The sequence below is a fragment of the Acanthopagrus latus genome, chromosome 13 (genome assembly GCF_904848185.1).
Source record: "Acanthopagrus latus isolate v.2019 chromosome 13, fAcaLat1.1, whole genome shotgun sequence".
Classification (NCBI taxonomy): Eukaryota; Metazoa; Chordata; class Actinopteri; order Spariformes; family Sparidae; genus Acanthopagrus; species Acanthopagrus latus.
This window is the reverse complement of record NC_051051.1, coordinates 3,753,192-3,773,838: the sequence shown is the minus strand read 5'-3', so window position 1 is coordinate 3,773,838 and position 20,647 is coordinate 3,753,192. Positions and strand designations below refer to the sequence as shown.

Below are 20,647 nucleotides of genomic sequence, written 5' to 3'. Positions count from 1 at the left end.
TTATTTAAATAATAATTCTCGCTAATATCATCAAGTCAGCATGAAGAAACGTCGTTTTTTTTTTTGTGTAAATCAAACAAACAATACGGTAATTTATTGATGGTCCCTAAATCAGCCTCCAGCTCAGCGCGTGCGACGTTCTCTTATTCGAGCCAACGGTCGCACTGCAGCCAACACCCGATGTCTGCGGACTGAATCTCTGTCCAGTGTCATACTTTAAAACTTCACCTCGGGCAACAGCGTCAACACTTGGAGCCATGAAGGTAAGATATTGTTTTTTTTCTTGCTCACTTGCTGATAACTCTTCAATAATGTCAAATTTTGCTAAAGCTCATCTGTCTAGCTAACAAATACAGTGTCTTACACTCCTGAGCTGATCAACGGCTATTCAAAGCGACGGGGCTAACGTTCAATAATTTCCTGAGCAGGTTTGCTCTAAAGCATGAACTGGCCTGGTGGGGTTACCTTGATCATGGTAAACAAGTTAAAGATGTTTAAACGTGCAATAAGAATTGACCACCTGTCAGATTCATACTTCAAACAAATAGGGGGCAGCATATCACGAAGTTAACTGCCAACTGCTGCTAGCTGCCATTAGCTAGTTAGCTAGCAGTCCCGGCAGTCACTCCAAAGTTCATTAGTTTTTAAAAATAGTTTTTTGGGTAAATACTTGAAATAAGGTCTGTGGTTACCACAGGCTTGAAACACTCACACGTTTTAAAATAAATCAATTAATATCCCACAATTAAGTGTTAAGGTGATTTGGACATAGCGGCTGTTTACCAGTCTGCTTTTACAGGCTGGCTTTAGTCTAACTTTCCAACTTGCAGATTCTAGAAATTGTTTGAAATTTTTAAATGTATAATCTGGTACTTGTTGCATCTTGAGCTGTTATAACAAGTGAATTTTCCCATTGTGGGATAAATAAAGCCTATTTGATTTAATCGCAAATAATCTAATCATAAAACAGTAAGTGGTGGTGACGTTTAAGGCCTGTGAAAGCAATGTAGTCTGTTTATAGATTAACATTAGTTTTTAAGACCGAAAATTGAAAGCACAGACAGGGGAAGTGAATAACGTTGATCATGTTGTTAAAGTCATTACATACACCTGGGAAACCTTTGGTTCTGGCATTCGTGTTGATGCCGCTCGAGACTCACTTGTCACCCAAATACGGTTGTAGGTGTATGAGTACAGTCCCTCATAGCATTTTGTTACTGTGAGGGTTTCTGGTGGCAGGGTTGCCAAAACTTTTTCCTTTTTGGCCACGTGGACCACTTTATGTTGTAAATCATGAGTTAGATAAAAAAGTTTTTCCTGCAGTAAAGTTAAATAAATTCAAACTTTCTTTCTACAGTACAGTTATTTAATTTCCTTGAGCTTGGATCTCTGTGACGATAAGGCAGGGTTGTCATGTAAATGCTTATCATTGAATCATAACGTCATTTATTTAGGTAATTCCTCGGAATAAAGGTCCTAAGCGGCCATAAAACTTACAAAAACAAAAGTTCTTGAACAACAATAGGCGTCACCATCCGTGTGATAAAAATAAATACTGTTGGTGTTGTTGTCTGTCGGTGTTGTGTGTGTGTGTGGGGGGGGGACTAATTGATCCTAAGAGGCCCCCCCCAGGATCAATTAGTCAGTTTGGTCATAACCGGTGTAAGCAAGATTATTGTCCCTCAGGAAGCAAGAAAAAAACAGAGATCTCCTCTGAGGAAAGATGAGCAGTTAAACTGGCCTTGTGGTGGGATTCCCCTGTGTGAGCCTGCATGAGGGTTGATAGACATGTTTGTTAAAGGGTAAAGTAAGGCCAAGTTAACCCTACAATCCATGATGAATGTTTTAGGCTCTGTGAAAAAAAGTAAAGACAGCCTAAAGATGCAGTGTAGGTAAACTAGGTCAAAATATGAGAATTGCATTTTAAGAAAATGTCATGTCCTAAAACCACTATTATAACATTACAAGGCAACTTCCTCTACTCCTTTCATCACTGTAAAGATTGCCACTACTGCTTGTAATTCAGGACTATTACCCTATCATTACTGTTTCTGTGACTGCAACCAGTAGTTATTCATTTAGACTAATTATAACTACTTTAATCACAACTATACCCAGCAAAAATACAGTGACGACTTCAATTACTGCTTGATGTATTAAAACTTCTGAAACATGCACCGCATTTTTGGTAACACTACTTTATTTATACAATTTTAAAAACTGATGAACGCCCAGAATGAATGCTGAATGCTCAGCCCCATTTATAGGTTTCAGGTTGAGGAGTGTGCTTTGGTAACTTCCCTTTATCATATTAATCCCTTGTTTTCTGACGTCTAATTGCAGAAACAGTCAGCTGATTTGTTGAACAAATTAACGGAAAGATGAATTGATAAGGAACAACATTAATTGCATCTTTAATGTATGTGTTCCTACTGTGGTCAAATTAACAGGTGGTTGATCCCCTAATTTGTGAGCTTGAGGGCATGGCATTGCATGAGGCAGTGTCCATCCCATCATTTATCTACTTTGTAAATAATATTCAGAGGACATCTCTCTCTGTAGGACAATTGAAACACTGGAAATACACCCAGGGAGCTAATTTCATTAGTCTGATGAAATAATACCTTAAATCCCTACGGATAATGCTCCATGTAATAGTTTAGAGGTGTCGGTGCCCAAGAGTTTCAGTAGTCTCTTGGGTCAATTCTAATAATGTATTTGGCACAGCACACTGAGCCCAATGGGATTAATAAGAATTACTTGTGTACTGTATGTATCCCAGGAATTTATATTGTGCATTCTGTAAGGCAGGAGGAGAAGTCAGATTTCCAGAGAGGGGGGATGCCATGCAGGAAAAGGTCACATGTTGGAACTGACCTGCTACCTGTAAGTGCAGACACAGCCATCCACTGTACATTATATCAGAGCCATTCCTTCCACCCACATGTAGGTGTTTGTGCACATGCACTAAACCCGCTTTGTCTTTGTACTACATGTTAAGCTAGTGTCAGCAAGCAGTTAGCTTAGCTAATATGTTACGCAACTCCTGCTAAACTGAAAACTGCAATGTTAAAACATCAGCTGGATGCTGGAACTGTTTGTTGTTCAGGAAGTCAAATGAATAAGACCCTGATCACAGAGTTCAAAAGCCTGTTTGAGCATGACACACCTGTCAATGTATTCATTTTAACTTCTAAAAGCTGCTTTGTTTTGCTGGCGATGCATTTCTTACCACATATCTCAGTGTGATCGGATATAAGGTTATATCTTAAAATCCCAAACCTTTCATCTCTGTGCATATGTGTTTGAGAGGCTTAACGTTAGAAAAGCGGGATTATCAGTTCAGCATTCAGTTCTGCTGATTTAAAACTCAGAGCAACTGGAGAAATCTAGCTGGGAAATGTGGATGTGTAACATTTCTTCATAACTATTAGATGAGGCACTAACCTCTCCACCAACAGGACAGCAAAGCTAATTATTAAATTAAAGTAATAGATATTATGCATTTAATCAAATTGCTGCTACATGCACTAATCAAGACAAGACAAACAGACATGAACCATATGCTTTTTCTTCCTCTGATGCTCTATGCCATGGAAAGTTTCTAACTTCATGAGGCAATGTGATTCTTACTTTCTTCAAACTTGCATAACACAAGCCTCCCCTGTCTCTTGAGAGTTCCCTGCAGTCGGGACAAGGTGTTTACCTAGCTCTTCTGGATGTGTCATCATCTCACAAGTGTAGGGCTGACAAACAGCTCATTAGCAGCCTCCTGAGACAGAGATGTTCCAGCTTTCAGCAAGGGTGTGAAGAATAGTTATGTTGTTAACCGCCTACTTACGAGCACTGCAAGGCACAAACAATCTTAATCTAAGTACAAATCAAAAAACCAAAAGTTTGTTGCCTCTCACTTTTTAGATATCAAGTATTTTGTTATAGCAACACAATTAGATGCATAAACAGTCTTTTTTCTGTTGGCATTGAGAGTATTCTGAAATACACTCCTGAGCAGGACTGTAACCCAAAAGTCCTGACTACAAATGAGTGATCATCAAAGTATAGTAACTCAAGTATTCAGCATTGAGGTTTAACTTCCATTTTATTGTCATGGTCAGGCAGGGCATCCTCATGATTCTTGAAACCACCAAGTGGCAATCTCAGGCTTTATAGTAGTCTCATCCATGAACATCATCTCGAGGCGCTTGAAGTTTGTCACTTTGGGCAGGGAGATTCCATATTCCGTAACCCTTCTCTGTAGGGCTGCAACTATTGACTATTTTGATAGTTGACTAGTCATCGGCTACTGTGACGACTAGTCGACTAGTCAGATTATGAAATGCACTAAAAAGTAGAAAAGTAGAAGTAGACAAGTCACCAATACTGTGGTGGCATCATCTGGAAATCAGGAGGGAACCTGTACAGTATTCAGCATCTTCAACTTCAACAAATACTGAATGTGAGATAGAAAAACCTTTAGTTTATGAAGACAGCAACAGAATATTATAAACATGTTTAGTGAGGCATGTTTTACAGATTCCCAAGGGAGTTCATAAAGTCTGAAATGTGCCCAGTTGTCTGGGTTTCTTGTCTGCCCACAGTTAAAGGCAAGAGAGCAGAGTTGCTGCTTAACTTTACAAATGTACTGTCAAGCAGACAATCAGCATAGGCTGCAAACACTTGCTTATGCGCTGTTAATGAATCAGTGCATCATAGAATCACTTGAATCACTAGATGCTTAAAAGAGCTGAACACCAGAACAACCTTCCAGGCACTACACTGTCGTCTGGTGCTTGGGTCTAAAAAAAAAATGCTACATCTGCATATTTACAGGATTGTTACCCCTTCATTTTGTTTCCCCTATTGGTAGGACCCTATGATTTCTGCAATTCTGGAATCGTGGACGGAATCACGGAATTGGCCAATTAAATCCGGAACTATTTTTTGACGCGGAATAACGTGGAATTTGACATAATTTTACTGAAATGCTGTTTGAAATGCGTATGTCTGAGGAAAACTGCTCGGAATTAAGCAAATCTGGGTGGCACTATAAGCCTCCTCCACAGACTGAGTGCCTCCACCTTCAAAACAATGTAAGCATGGAGAAGTGGCTGCCCATGGCTCTGTCTTAGTCAGTGAAAAAATTGAGAAACTTGACATTAACCCCTAAGGAAACCCCCAAGGAAAAGTACAATAATAACACTAGCAAGGCCACGTGAACTCAGCACAAAGATGCTGGCAGTCATGTATTTCAATGGTGATGTCGCTGACAAGTGGGAAACTTGAAGAGAGAGCAGCTCACAAGGACTAACTAGTTCTACAGCTTAAATAACTAAAGTTACTTTTGAAGAAGTTTAAAATGTTTGGTTGTTGTTTTATGACAAATTGATTAAAGTTTCATTACTTACTACTTGTTTGTGATGCACTTTAATGTACTGTACAGTACAGTATTGATGGAAATGTGTTGTTTGTCACCTCAATAAATTTAAGTTAATTTCTATTTAGTTTGTGTACATTTTGGTCATTTACATTAAAAACACACTGTTTTTGGTAGTAAAATAAAAGTAAAAGGTAAAACGGAAAAAAAACTCCTCTCAGAATTACTTTATATACACACACATTCAAAACAGTAAGCTAACTGAAAGGTCAAGAAGACAGAAAGGCAAAGACAATAAAAAACTGTTTGAACATATTTCCTAGATTTCATATCTAAAATGGATTAACTGGCTTTAGAATGTTTTGTCTGATGCAAAAGTCTCAAGTGATTAGACACAGAGGTTGGCAAACCATTTAAAGTTTGTCAGAGCATCATCATCAGACTGACAGTGAGAGAGAAGCTCTTTTGTCTGTCTCAGTTATAGAAGACAGTGCTGACTTGCAGTACTGCTCTCTTCAGTTGACACTGCTTTGGAAAGTGAAAAATTTGACATGGAGTTTTTCAACTCTGCTCTTGGAAAAAACATCTCTTTTGTGCGTCCTGCATATTTCATAATAAGTGGATTCATTGGCATACCTAATATCAGGTTTTATTATGTCTTTCTCTTCTTTGTTTATGTTGTGTCAGTGCTGGGAAACACCGCTGTAATGGCTGTAATTTACCTGGATCATAATCTCAGAGCTCCAAAATATATTGTGGTTTTTAACTTGGCATTTGTGGACCTGTTTGGTAGCACTGCCCTGGTGCCAAAACTTCTTGACATCTTTCTGTTTGACCATCGCTACATCCCCTACAACGACTGCATGACTTTCCTTTTTTTCTGCTACACCTCCCTTTCTATGCAGACTCTTAATCTGGTTGGACTCTGCTATGACAGACTGATAGCTATCATCTTCCCACTGCATTATCAATTGAAGGTGACCCACAGGTTCATGTTTTCTTTGATTGCATCATTCTGGGTTTTTGTCATCTTTGTTGTACTAATTGCAGTCGGCTTGCTTACCAGACTTTCCTTCTGTAAGTCTGTATTGATTAACAGCTATTTCTGTGACCATGGCCAGATATACAAGCTTGCCTGCAATGACATAAGTCCCAGCTTTGGTATTGGTATGTCATTACCAGTTCTTCTTCTTTGGCTTCCACTGATGTTCATCTTGTTTAGTTACTTATATATTGCCTATGCATTGTCTAAAGTGGCTACAGTTCAGGAAAGAAGGAAGGCCTTTAAAACCTGCACAGCTCATCTTTCATTAGTGGCAATCTATTTCATCCCAATATTAATCACGTTTACAATGTCTTCGAAAATTCATCCAAATGGCAGAATCATAAACCTGTCGCTGTCCTCTGTCTTTCCTCCCATGTTGAACCCAATCATTTATGTTCTGCAGACACAAGAAATCAAAGAATCGGTGAAAAAACTGTTTAAAATCAGAAAGCAACACAGAATTATGACAAAGAAAGCAAATATGAAATGATCTTTTATGTATATTTCCCTGTTCTTCTGTTTGGGACATTAGAAATGACAAAACTCAATGAGGTACTTGTTTAACTTGAAACTCAATAGAATTTAATAGAATCTATATGAATGATATCGTTGATAACCTTAAAATCAAGCAGGACATTTTTAAAGGATTACTGAAATCAAATGAATATTTCAAAGAAAGCACAATACAGTCATAATTAGAGAGAATGACACACATGAGATCCGCGTTATTGAGACTGCTGTGGTGTGATGGCTGCAAGGTTATACTGTAAATATGTTCATGTAATCTGCATATGTTGTCTTGATTGTATCTGCTTGAGATCTTAAAATGTACTTTATTTGCTGTCTTCATCTTTTGGGGCAAATTGTAAAACACAGAGAGAAGCTGATTTTTCAGAAAAATGTGTTGCAATCAAATGTCACAATGTTTTCCTGCTATTTTGTGGTACCTCATAGTAATACCTAATTTAAAAACAGGATCTTGCCTTGTTTTTTTGTGTACTTCTCTTTTTTGAATTAATCTTCTGAGTTTTTTAACACTACTCTCCATTAAAACCTTGCCCACCACTGAGGGACACACTGACTTTTGTTGAATAATTTTATTGTGAATCAGGAAGCGTGGATTCTGAGAAGCCAGACTTCTCTTTTTGTGATCTCTTTTTGCAAATTCTTGTGAAAAGTCAACAAAACGCTGTTGATATAATTGTCCAGAGATGGTTATAATCGTCATGAATGGTGTTTTAATTCAGGGTATCTTGTTCAGTCACAAGGCTTTAATCATGAAGTTTAAGCATGGAAATGCAGCATGCATTGATTCATGTTACGTCATTGTCTGAAATGCAGTCATGAAGAGAACGGATTTTCAAAAACCCCTTCATACCCGCATTTTTTGATGATTTTTTTTCATAGGTTGTTGTGTTATACGTATAAGTAGAACCTGATACTATGATATATAAGATATGCATTATTCCCCACAGAATCAGACTTTTTATTGAGGTGGCTGCTGTCCAGTCGGCTAACTTACGGTTTAGCACTGAGCTAAATATCTATATGTAATATGGGATGAAAAGTAATTTGGTGGCTCCTCTAGGCTCTCCATATTTTATTGGACTGAATTTCCCAAAATATCCCCTCTTTGCAGAGGAAGTTGAGCAGACTGCGTCAAAAAGTCCTCCTCCTCTTCGTCACTGGTTTTACTTGCGGACCAAAAACCACACCACCATCCACTGTATCGGAGTATATAACATCATGCTATCCACTGATGGGTGTGCTGTCTTGAATGAGAGAACGGAACGTGCAGTTCCAAAATAGAAAATCAGTATGTTGCAGCCAATGTTGATATTGTGATGGACAGCCACAAATAAATTAATGTGTGAGAAACACTGATGTACAAGAGGTGGTATATCAACATCAGGGGTAATTGAAGCACTTAACCCCATGTAACCCAGCAGAGAGGCGCTAACACAGAGAGCCTAGAGTCACTGTGAAAGTCCTTCCTTGACTTAAATCAGTGGACGTCGGTCAAATTCTGTATTCAAATCAAGGAGAACCAAATGGAAAGGTTCACAGCATTGTCTGATAAAAGTAGGTTATTAATATGATAGGACCTGAAAACCTGACTGGGCTGATCTTATGGATTTTTTCCTGAACCAGTAACTTCTAACTGCTGGTAAACAGCAGCTCAGTCAACGCATCTGTATGGAGGCCACGTTCTACCTCCGACAATAACAGAGCCCTTAAACAGTAGAGAGGTGATTTATTGAGTTTTCTGATGATACAATTCGCCTTTCGGCAAAATCTAAATTAAGTTTCCATTGCCAGGTTAGCTCAGTTAGCCCTGCAGCTAGCAGTTGTATATGTTGACTCAGCTCTGTGGTGCCAGGTGCCAAATATGGCTGAATATATAGGAGGCTGTCTTGCTTTATCCTCATCAATATCCCTCACTTGCCTCTTCTCACTGACGCAAATGAAGCTCCACCAGCCTTTTCATGAGAACTTTGCGTTCAGGTTTAATTGGTAGGGATGGTAGGGATTAGAAAATGCAGCTGAATGATTGGCCAGAGACATTTAGTTATTGTCTCTTTTTGAAATAACTCTTAACAAAAACATTTAATCTAATCAGAAAAACAATTTAATGGTCACTGAGTGAAATAAAATTCCAAATATCAAAAAATAATTTACAAGTACTCTATAGTTATTATATCAGCGTATTACATGATTGTAGTCAGCAAAATGGCTTAAAGTGGGTTTGTCCAATGAGCAGTCACTTAGACACAGGGGAAAGACATTGACCTTATTAGGGAAATACAGAGGTAGACTATTTCTCCCGCCTCAGTTAAACCTCATCAGACGTCTGTCACCAGAAAGACAAGGAACTTCCAACACCGTTCTGATGCCGATAAACAGCAGAGGACACTTCGCAACATAAAATATTGAACTGTGGACAGTTCAACAATTAAATGGAGTTTTTCAACTCTGCTCTTGGAAAAAACATCTCTTTTGTGCGTCCTGCATATTTCATAATAAGTGGATTCATTGGCATACCAAATATCAAGTTTTATTATGTCTTTCTCTTCTTTGTTTATGTTGTGTCAGTGCTGGGAAACACCGCTGTAATGGCTGTAATTTACCTGGATCATAATCTGAGAGCTCCAAAATATATTGTGGTTTTTAACTTGGCATTTGTGGACCTGTTTGGTAGCACTGCCCTGGTGCCAAAACTTCTTGACATCTTTCTGTTTGACCATCGCTACATCCCCTACAACGACTGCTTGACTTTCCTTTTTTTCTGCTACACCTCCCTTTCTATGCAGACTCTTAATCTGGTTGGACTCTGCTATGACAGACTGATAGCTATCATCTTCCCACTGCATTATCAATTGAAGGTGACCCACAGGTTCATGTTTTCTTTGATTGCATCATTCTGGGTCTTTGTCATCTTTGTTGTACTAATTGCAGTCGGCTTGCTTACCAGACTTTCCTTCTGTAAGTCTGTATTGATTAACAGCTATTTCTGTGACCATGGTCAGATATTCAGGCTTGCCTGCAATGACATAAGTCCCAGCTTTGGTATTGGTATGTCATTACCAGTTCTTCTTGTTTGGCTTCCACTGATGTTCATCTTGTTTAGTTACTTATATATTGCCTATGCATTGTCTAAAGTGGCCACTGTTCAGGGAAGAGTGAAGGCCTTTAAAACCTGCACAGCTCATCTTTCATTAGTGGCAATCTATTTCATCCCAATATTAATCACATTTACAATGGCTTCGAAAATTCATCCAAATGGCAGAATCATAAACCTGTCGCTGTCCTCTGTCTTTCCTCCCATGTTGAACCCAATCATTTATGTTCTGCAGACACAAGAAATTAAAGAATCTGTGAAAAAACTGTTTAAAATCAGAAAGCAACACAAAATTATGGCAAAGAAAGTAAACATAAAATGATCGTTTATGTATATTTTCTTGTTCTTCTGTCTGGGACATTAAAGATGACAAAAATCAATCAAGCAACATGTATTGTAAATACTTGTTTAACATGAAACTTAATAGAATGTATTCCACACATATGACATCATTATTAACCTAAAAATCAAGCAGGATATTTTTAAGAGAGATGTTAAAGTTTACTTTGTTTTCTCTCTTCATCTTTTTGGGCAAAATGTAAAACATAGAGAGAAGCTGATTTTTCAGAAAAATGTGTTGCAATCAAATGTTGCAATGTTTTCCTGCTTTATTGTGGTAGCTCATACTAATACTTAATTTAAAAACAGGATCTCATCTAGTTTTTTGTGTGTGTCTCTTTTTTTAATTAATCTCTTGTGTTTTTTAATACTGCTTTGCATTAAAACCTCTCCTGCCACTGAGGGACACACTGACTTTTGTTGAATAATTTTATTGTGAATCAGGAAGCGTGGATTCTGAGAAACCAGACTTCTCTTTATGTGATCTCTTTTTCATGAAATCTTGTGAAATTTGAACAAAAAGGGTTTTGACATTATTGTCCAGAGATAGTTATTACCATTAAGAATGGTGTTTTAATTCAGGGTATCTTGTTCAATCACAAGGCTTTAATCATGCAGTTTAAGTATGGAAATGCAGCATGCATTGATTCATGTTATCGTCATTGTCTGAAATGCAGTCATGAAGAGAACGGATTTTTAAAAACCCCTTCATACCCGCATTTTTTGATGATTTTTTTTCATAGGTTGTTGTGTTATACGTATAAAAGTAGAACCTGATACTATGATATATAAGATATGCATTATTCCCCACAGAATCAGACTTTTTATTGAGGCGGCGGCTGTCCTGTACAAGAGGTAGTATATCAACAACAGGAGTAACTGAAGCACTTAACCCCTTGTAACCCAGCAGAGAGGCTCTAAGACAGAGAGCCTAGAGTCACTGTGAAAGTCCTTCCTTGACTTAAATCAGTGGACGTCGGTCAAATTCTGTTTTAAAATCAAGGAGAACCAAAATGGAAAGGTTCACAGCATTGTCTGATAAAAGTAGGTTATTAATATGATAGGACCTGAAAACCTGACTGGGCTGATTTTATGGATTTTTTCCTGAACCAGAGCTAGGGCCAGACTCTCAGGTTAAATAGACACAGGGGATCAACAATAACCTTATTTACACAAACTGAGAAGAGCTGCTTGATCATATGCTATGGAGAAAATGTTTTGTGGCTTGTCCTTTCAGTGGCTCAGTCTCAACTCTGGAAAGACAGATTTACTTGTTTCTAAATAACTTCTAACTGCTGGTAAACAGCAGCATCTCAGTCAACACATCCGTATGGAGGCCGTGTGCTACCTCCAACAACAACAGAGGCCTTTAACATTAGAGAGGTGATTTATTGAGTTTCCTGATGATACAATTTATGATGATTCAACCTTTTTGCAAAAGCTAAATTAAGTTTCCATTGCCAGGTTAGCTCGGTTAGCCCTGCAATTAGCAATCGTATATCTTGACTCAGCTCTTGGGTGCCAGGTGCCAAATGTGGCCGAATATATTGGATGCTGTCATGTTCTGCCCTGGTCAATATCCCTAACTTGCCTCTTCTCACTGAAGCAAGTAGTGCTCCACCAGCCTTTTCATGGAAATTTTAAATTCAGGTTTATTTGTCATGGTAGGGATTAAAAAATACAGCGGAATGATTGGCCAGACATTTAGTTATTGTCTCTTTTTGAAATATCTCTTAACAAAAACATTTTATCCAGTCAGAAAACCAATTTAATGGTCACTGAGTGAAATACAATTCCAAATATTAAAAAAATGTATTATGAGTACTCTGTAGTTATTGTAGTTATATCAACAGTTGTCAGTAAAGTGGCTTAAAGAGTGTTTGTCTGATGAGCAGTCACTTAGACACAGGGGGAAAGACATTGACCTTACATTAGGGGAATACAGAGATAGACTATTTCTCTTAGTAGCCACTCCCGCCTCAGTTAAACCTCATCAGACGTCTGTCACCAGAAAGAGAAGGAACTGCCAACAACATTCTGGTGTTGATACACAGAAGAGGACACTTCTCAATATAAAATACTGAACTGTGGACGGCTTTACAAGTAAATGGAGTTTTTCAACTCTGCTCTTGGAAAAAATATCTCTTTTGTGCGTCCTGCGTATTTCATAATAAGTGGTTTATCCGGTATTCCAAATATACAACATTACTATGTCTTTCTCTTCTTTGTTTATATTGTTTCAGTGCTCGGAAACACTATTGTAATGGCTGTGATAATCTTGGATCGTAGTCTGAGGAGTCCAAAGTATGTTGCAGTTTTTAATCTAGCATTTGTGGACCTGTTTGGTAACTCTGCTCTGGTACCGAAGCTCCTCGATATCTTTCTGTTTGACCATCGCTACATCCCCTACAATGACTGCTTGACTTTCCTTTTTTTCTGCTATACCTGCCTCTCTATGCAGTCATTTAATCTGGTCGCACTCTCCTATGACAGACTGATAGCTATCACTTTCCCACTGCATTATCGAGTGATGGTGACCCACAGGTTCATGTTCTGTATGATTGCATCTTTCTGGCTGTTTATTATACTTGCTGTTCTTATTGCAGTTGGCCTCCTGACAAGACTTTCCTTCTGTGATTCTGTCGTCATTAACAGCTATTTCTGTGACCATGGTCAGATATACCGGCTGGCCTGTAATGACCATTTCCCCAATTACGCAATTAGCTGTTTCTACCCAGTTCTTATATTTTGGCTTCCACTTGTTTTCATCTTGTTAAGTTACCTATATGTCTGCTGTTCTTTGGCTAAAGTGGCCACAGTTCAACAAGGACTGAAGGCCTTTAAAACATGCATAGGTCATCTTTTATTAGTGGCAATCTATTTCATCCCACTGTTAATCACATTTACATTAATGGAAAAAATTAATCCAAACGCCAGAATTATAAACCTGTCTCTGACCTCGGTCTTTCCTCCAATGTTGAACCCAATCATTTATGTTTTGCAGACCCAAGAAATCAAAGAATCTGTGAAAAGGTTATTAAAAATCGGAAGAAAAAACAAAATAACTGTGAAAAAAGTGATCATAATGTGACAGTTTCTTTTGCTATTTTATTTACAGTCAGTTGAGAATAGTAAAACTTTTTTCATAAATTATCACTCTTCTTTCTAACATCACACAAATTGAATATGAATTAACTAAATAGAATTTATAATTTAATACATTTGCAAATAAGGTACACTTTTTGTAACAATTCTTTACATTAATCTTTTTTTTAAAGCTAACACCACATAATAACCACAGCTATTCACTCTTTTTACAGTGTATGAGCCTAGTGAACTAATGTAAGACTGCTGTGTCAGAGAATACCGTATACTGAAATTGTTGAGGTAACCTGTATATCTGCATTCTGTGTCTACGCATGTCACCCAGTTGGAGTATCATGTCTGCTGTGTATCTGGCAGTACATTTTGTATTCGTTTTTATATCTTAGTTGAAAAATCAATACAATTTAAGAAGGTGCATTTTAAAATCAGTGACACCTTGTTTATCCTAACAAATGTCTTGGCATCAAGCTTGAGATGCTCTTTTTACATCTAGTAAAATAGTATTGTAATTGCTTTTGTTTAATTGTTTTGCACTTATTGGGCCTTTAATATTTGACTGGACTGCTGGATTAAATCAGACTTTGACTCAGCTTTTGCACATGGGGGCACACTCGACCAATTGAGCTATCAGGGCATCACATAAATTTCACATATTTGATATGTAATGTTATGTATTTTGTTAACTTAAGTAAATTTATTTATTCAGCCAAGAATCACAAATCACAATGGCTTAACAAACTGAAACGCGATATACATACATAAAATATACATTTGCAAAAAAGTTGAGTTTTGAGTCTCATTCCCAACTGGTCAGTTCCAGTATTCTCTGTCTGTTGTCTGTTTAATCAACCATTTGAAATCACTTTATGTACAGTTCTTCGTGCTGGTGCCTTAGTTGAAATGTAGTTTCTCTTCACAATAGTCAAACTCAAAAAATGTACAAAAACAAATGAACTCAACATAGAAAGTGTCACCCAAAGATTTATTTTGAATAACAAAGAGAGCCTCAAATGGACCGTCATCATCAACGTCAGTATCATCAGTCTGAAACACTCCCATGTGGGGCCTCTGGCTCAAGTAGAGAAAGTGTTAGACAGGGGGACAGTGACAGAGACAGAGAAGATCACTATAACGTGGCACCAGAAACAGAGCGAGGGAGAGAAGCTTGTCTCAGTTTACATAAGACAATGCAGGACTCCAACTGAGTCACAGGAGGGGACAGGTCTCTACATGAAGCACTGCCCTCCCTAAAGTAAAACATTGACATTTATTCTTCAAATGGAGTTTTTCAACTCAGCTCAGGAAGAAACATCACCTTTGTGCGGCCTGAATATTTCATAATACGTAATAATTCTGGCATACCTAATGTTAAGTATTACTACGTCTTGTTCTTTATATTGTTTCAGTGATGGGAAACTGTGACTGTGATGGCTGTAATTATTTTAGATCATAATCTCAGAGCTCCAAAATATATTGCAGTTTTTAATCTAGCTTTTGTGGACCTGTTTAGTAGCTCTGCCATGGTGCCGAAGGTTCTTGACATCTTTCTGTTCAACCATCACTACATTCCCTACAACAACTGCTTGACTTACCTTTTTTTCTGCTTCACCTGCTTTTCGATGCAGTCTTTCAATGTGGCTGCACTCGCCTATGACAGACTAATGGCCATCTTCTACCCACTGCATTATCGAATTAAGGTGACCAACAAGTCCATGCTGTCTTTGATTGCATCTTTCTGTGTGTTGGCCATCACACTTGTACTCATTGCAGTCGGCTTCATTACTAGACTCTCCTTTTGTAAGTCAGTGGTTATTCAGAGCTATTTCTGTGACCATGGCCCATTATACAAGCTTGGCTGCAATGATATCACTCCCAATCGTATAATAGCTGGTACTGTAGGAAATTTTATTGTTTGGTTTCCATTTGTGTTTATCTTGGCAAGTTACTGTGGCATTGGCTATGCTTTGTCTAAAGTGGCCACAGTTCAGGAAAGAGTGAGGGCCTTTAAAACCTGCACAGGTCAACTTTCATTAGTGGCAGTCTATTACCTGCCCATCATATTTGTATATCGCTTTGCGCCAACGCTATGTTCTGCAGACACAAGAAATCAAACAGTCTTTGAAGAAGTTGTTGAAAATTAGACAGCAATCCAAAATTGCGGTAAAAATTTAAAACATATTTAGACTTCAGCTTTTGTACGTCATGGTTTCAACACCATACAATCAGAGGGATTGTGACTGTGTGCAGAATAATTATATCTTGCTTATTTCTGTTATAGAATAATGCTGTCAATACACAATGAACATGTATTTCCTCCAGTGTATAAGCCCAGTGAGAAGACTGTTATCTCTGCTTATCCAAAGAAATACTGCATTCAACAGAATTACTGCAAAGACAGAGAGTGAATTAAAATGTGCAAGAATATTATTATTATATCAATATTGTCATTATTTCACTGAAATTAAAAACATGTACAAATGTAGTTATGAACTTCTCAAATAATTGACTAAACTATTTATTGTGACAAGATTTTTGGTCATTTGTTATCATATTGGAGCAGCCTGTAACAATCTTGTTTTTATTCTCAAATCTCACAGTAGCAGCTAATCTGTTATGTTGTTTGTGGTTTGATTGGTCATTTGTATCATTGTGATGGTACTACCATCAAATCTCAAAAGTGTCTGCTCTCAAGTTATCAGACATACTTTTGTCTTCTGATAACTGAACAAACTAATCATTTCGAGTGTTTATTACATTTAAGTTAACCCCCCCCCCCCCCCAAAACATTCAAACAGTTAGGTGTCTTTTATGTTTTAATCTTGCAATAAATACACTCCATTGTTTGACTGCAACATTTATTATATGTTTATATGAGAGGCCTAACGCTTAACATACCACAAGCTTCAGGCCTGTGAGCTGCTTTGAGTCATGTCAGTCTCTGATATATGAGACCTTGTGTCATCTTAGTTTTTGGATATTGATACATGTTGATGTGGCATAATTGTTGTCTTTCCTGATTTTCTAAATTTAGACAGTTCTACTTGTTCTGTTACTTACCTTTGACCACTTAGCCATTATATTCACATTACTGATGATTATTTGACAACAACAATGAGATTGTTGTCAAATCAACAACAATGAGATTGTTGTCAAAGTTGCAGAAAGCACCAAAACTCATACATTGTAAGAATATCTATATCAAGGGATTTGGTCATAAATATTGTGATATTTCTTTAACAGATATGAAGTACTTTAGAGGAGATTTCAAAACATCCAGATATATCGATATCTATATTAGATATATCCAAGTTACATAATCCATATTTAAGATGTTTTACAGATGTACATTGTCTTGACAGGGCTGAAGATGCAACATGTGGGAGTCTTGCTCCATCTAGTGGAGCGCTGGATTAGATTTAAAACATATAAATCAAAACAGAGACAGGATGGTCACTATTTTAGCATTATCACCTACATATCTGACCATTAGGTCTAACCCCCCTACCCATGTATTCAAATTTATAACTAATCAGCTAGACATATGTAATGTTTTGTATTTAAAGGGCTGTATAATGACATGCCCTCTATATCCATATCCGGTGTCCAGAACAAGATGATTTTTGTTGAATGCATTCTGAGACTGATGAAAATAAAAGCAGGATTCATGCTTTTGTGCTGGCTGTGATCTGTGTCATAGCAATTACAAACTATTTTCCATCTGGGTTACAGATGCTTAGCTTCTGCCTTTTTAGTCAATGTTGTTAGGGCCTTTTTAGTTTCATGTGTGATTTAAGGGGATGGATTTATTGAAAAAGGGTGTAGGGAGACCTAGTGGATATGCAGTGTTTGGACAGAGAATGAAACACATTTGTCAAATAATGATATTAATCTTGCAGGAAAGAAAGAGACAGATGGACTGACCCATCTGTCAGTGGCAAAACAGAACTTACTGCTCAGCAGCTTTTGTGATCTCTTGTTTTTCATGTAGTACTGTTACAGATTATTAAAGTCGGAGTGTAATTCATGGCACAGCCGGCATTGTACACATAATCCCACTAGAGGGCATGCACTCGTAATATTACCACAGTGTAGTTTGTGTCCTGTCTGGTGTATTATGAAGCTGTGTCTTTGAAGCAGGATGAGTAAGTTATCTTTAAGCACATCACTTTTAACAAGATCTGACAGAGGTATCTGCTGTAGTTAACTATTCTTGAGAACATAATGTAAATATACTAGCCGTACAAATGTTAAACATATCAGGTATCTGCTGTAGTTAACTATTCTTGAGAACATAAAGTAAATATACTAGCCGTACAAATGTTAAACATATCAGTTCACTTAGTGCATTAATCAGAGTTCAGTCCTCGAGTATTAAATTGCTCAACACAATGAGAATAACCTCTGACCTCATTTGAACTAATCAGGACCATCAGCAGTTTTAATCACATATCTGCCTCGTCGCATGAAACTTAGAGGGGTAAATATGATTTAGCATCACTATGTGATCATGATGCTTATTTAAATGTAAATGTATTTTAGACTGTCCAACACAGGCTTTGTATAAAACTTTTTGTGAACTTTTGTGAAGGGATAGCCAAAACAAATGGTTCAGTTTTAATCCCAACAACTTTAGAGAATGACCTCCAATTTAACAACAAAAAGTAATGACGCTGATTTGAATAAACTACAGATCGATGATCAAGTGACTCACCAGCCAGTCAAAAAGATGATGATGCATTAGTAAATTGTACACAATACAACTTTAATTCAATCACATCCACATGAAATCATGCAGTACAGTACTCTTAACAAACTAAGCAGACAAATCCATTATGAATAGTCTTTATCTTCAGTCCTAACATTTTTCAAATTGAGCTCCACTGCAACCAACTACAACAGAAAAATGCATATTTTTAATAAATCCATGACTTAATGATACCATAACATAACCGTCACAGGGAGCATGTGTCTGCATTGTATGCTTTTACTTTGGATACCATTAGTACATTTTCCAGATTATCATGACATACTTTCATTAAAATAATGAAGCAGGACCCAGAGTATTTTCAGAGTACGGTATCAGTACTTTACTGGGGTAAAAGCCATAAATACTTTCTCCACTTGTGCACACAAAGTGTTTCAAGTGTCACTGATGATGTAAAAGATGAATATACAATTATGTCACTTTGATTAAGGAAGATCAGGATTTTCAAAATAAATGAATTGTCTGTAAAAAGAATTATGTGCAGGATAACAAAATAAAATATTTTAAACACACATGGAGTACAACTATAGTAGATGTTACCTAAAAGTGGTAAAATGACAGTCCAATTATTAGTTTATGAAGTTTGAGACCTTGAGTGATCATTTGACTCACTACAGCCCAATTAGCGGGGCTGCGTCAGTGTATTATACATATCACGTTCATGTTGAATTGTGTACAATTGAAAACCTTATGTTGTTTCCATCTGACCCCTATTATTTTAACAACACACACACACACAACATATTTTTTGAATTAATTCTGAGTTTTATTATGCCTTTTTAGTTGCATGCCAATTGTATTTTTCCTGACCAGTGCCAGGGCTCTGACTTTAATCTCTTTAGTTTTCAAAGAATACACAATAGGGTTGATGCAGGGTGGGAGGCAAGAGGCCAGAGACAGGCTCAGCACACGCTGGTCCGGGTCGATGAGACGCAGATGAAACCCAAAAGTGAAAATGGTAATGAGAGGAATGTAAAACACAGCAACAAGGATGAGATGCTCAATGCAAGTGGTCAAAGCTTTTAACCGATTGTCTAAAGATTTCATCCTGAACACAGTCACCAAGATGCTGACGTAAGACAGGAGGATAAAAGAACAGGGCCCCCCCTGGATCAGAACACTAAGAGTAGAAGCTGCAGACCACTGCATTGTGAAATCATTACAGGCCAGTCTGAACACAGGCGCATAGTCACAGAAATAGCTGAACACCCTGACAGAGTTACAAAAAGACAGTCGAGTCATTATACCTGTCGCAAAGGCTGTTACTCCGAGAGCAAACAACCAAGACAGGCCAACAATACAGGACATACTCCGCAATGTGTTGATGGAGTTGTGACGGAGAGGGAAACATATTGCAATCAACCTGTCATAGGCAAGTATAGCCAGTGCATATGACTCCAATGATACAAACATATAGTAAATGTGCATCTGTACCAAACACAGGTTGAATGGAACAAAGTTATCCTTAACCAGGAATATCTTTATCATGCCTGGAATAGTACATGTGTTCAGGATCACATCAATCACTGCGAGGTTGGCCACAGCCAGAAACTTTGGAGAGTGTAAACAACGATTAAAGACAATTATACAGATCACCAAACTATTAAAGAGCACTGTCACCATGTAAACAAACGCCAGAAAGATGAAGTAGACACTGATGAAGGGAAATGTCTCAAATCCGATGATATAGAAGCCTGGAGGATGAATGATGTCAGAGTTGTTCGAAAAGGTCCTGAGAAAAGACATCTCTGCTCTCCACAGCCTGTGTGCTGGAGGACAGCCATCATTCCATCATACGCATGATCACATCACATTTAGAATATTTACCCCGGTTTGAAGAGCACATTCTAATCAAGCAGTATAAAGAATATCTTCCCAGTAAGGCAGAAATCCAGTAACTGTGGCTCACCTGATGTACTTAGAGATTGTTTAACAGCAGCTGTTAGATGCTGCATCCAAAAGCAGCAAACAGACGACTGCAGGTCTGACCTGTGTTCACATTGAAATAGTGTCCTCATTGATCTCTTGAGATAACTCTAAAGCCGTATGCATTTCCCCATTAATGACATCATCCATAATTAGCAGGGTTGTACTGTAACATTGTATGTACTCAAAACAAACGTCTGACTATTGTTTTGATAATGACATAGTGAGTTTCAGTATCTCACAACTCCTTTAAAAAACATGGATTCAGTGAAGCTTACCAAAATAAAATAAAGTCGCAGTTGCTCAGTGTAAAACTGATCGTGATAACTTTATTAATACCTCAGTGCCTCTTGTGACAACTGTTCTGTTAGTCAATTCAGAAGAGGAAGAGATTTGTATAAAATCATATCAATATTCCCAGACTTAGATATAATGATATGTTATAATGTATAAGAACTTTTATGAAGTTTGTTT

The 20,647-nt window shown here is 37.6% G+C and overlaps 4 protein-coding genes and 1 pseudogene across 4 annotated transcripts; 4 read left to right on the top strand and 1 right to left on the bottom strand.

The window, feature by feature from the left end:
* The first annotated feature begins 5,925 nt into the window (after positions 1-5,925).
* On the top strand, positions 5,926-7,054 carry LOC119030739 (olfactory receptor 52E8-like). The gene has a single exon (XM_037118564.1). It carries the CDS (start codon positions 5,926-5,928, stop codon positions 6,907-6,909), a length of 984 nt encoding a protein of 327 aa, XP_036974459.1. The 3' UTR covers positions 6,910-7,054.
* Positions 7,055-9,376: 2,322 nt separating this feature from the next.
* Positions 9,377-10,360, top strand: LOC119031559 (olfactory receptor 146-like). The gene has a single exon (XM_037120120.1). It carries the CDS (start codon positions 9,377-9,379, stop codon positions 10,358-10,360), a length of 984 nt encoding a protein of 327 aa, XP_036976015.1.
* Positions 10,361-12,484: 2,124 nt separating this feature from the next.
* Positions 12,485-13,468, top strand: LOC119031558 (olfactory receptor 6C4-like). Its single transcript, XM_037120119.1, has one exon. It carries the CDS (start codon positions 12,485-12,487, stop codon positions 13,466-13,468), a length of 984 nt encoding a protein of 327 aa, XP_036976014.1.
* Positions 13,469-14,760: 1,292 nt separating this feature from the next.
* Positions 14,761-15,654, top strand: LOC119031557 (annotated as a pseudogene).
* A 3,346-nt stretch (positions 15,655-19,000) lies between these two features.
* LOC119031556 (olfactory receptor 2AT4-like) lies at positions 19,001-19,993 on the bottom strand. The gene has a single exon (XM_037120118.1). It carries the CDS (start codon positions 19,991-19,993, stop codon positions 19,001-19,003), a length of 993 nt encoding a protein of 330 aa, XP_036976013.1.
* Positions 19,994-20,647: the final 654 nt, after the last annotated feature.

Coding starts and splice junctions, on each gene's coding strand:
- LOC119030739 (XM_037118564.1), top strand. CDS start 5,926: ATGGAGTTTTTCAACTCTGCTCTTGGAAAAAACATCTCTTTTGTGCGT.
- LOC119031559 (XM_037120120.1), top strand. CDS start 9,377: ATGGAGTTTTTCAACTCTGCTCTTGGAAAAAACATCTCTTTTGTGCGT.
- LOC119031558 (XM_037120119.1), top strand. CDS start 12,485: ATGGAGTTTTTCAACTCTGCTCTTGGAAAAAATATCTCTTTTGTGCGT.
- LOC119031556 (XM_037120118.1), bottom strand. CDS start 19,993: ATGTCTTTTCTCAGGACCTTTTCGAACAACTCTGACATCATTCATCCT.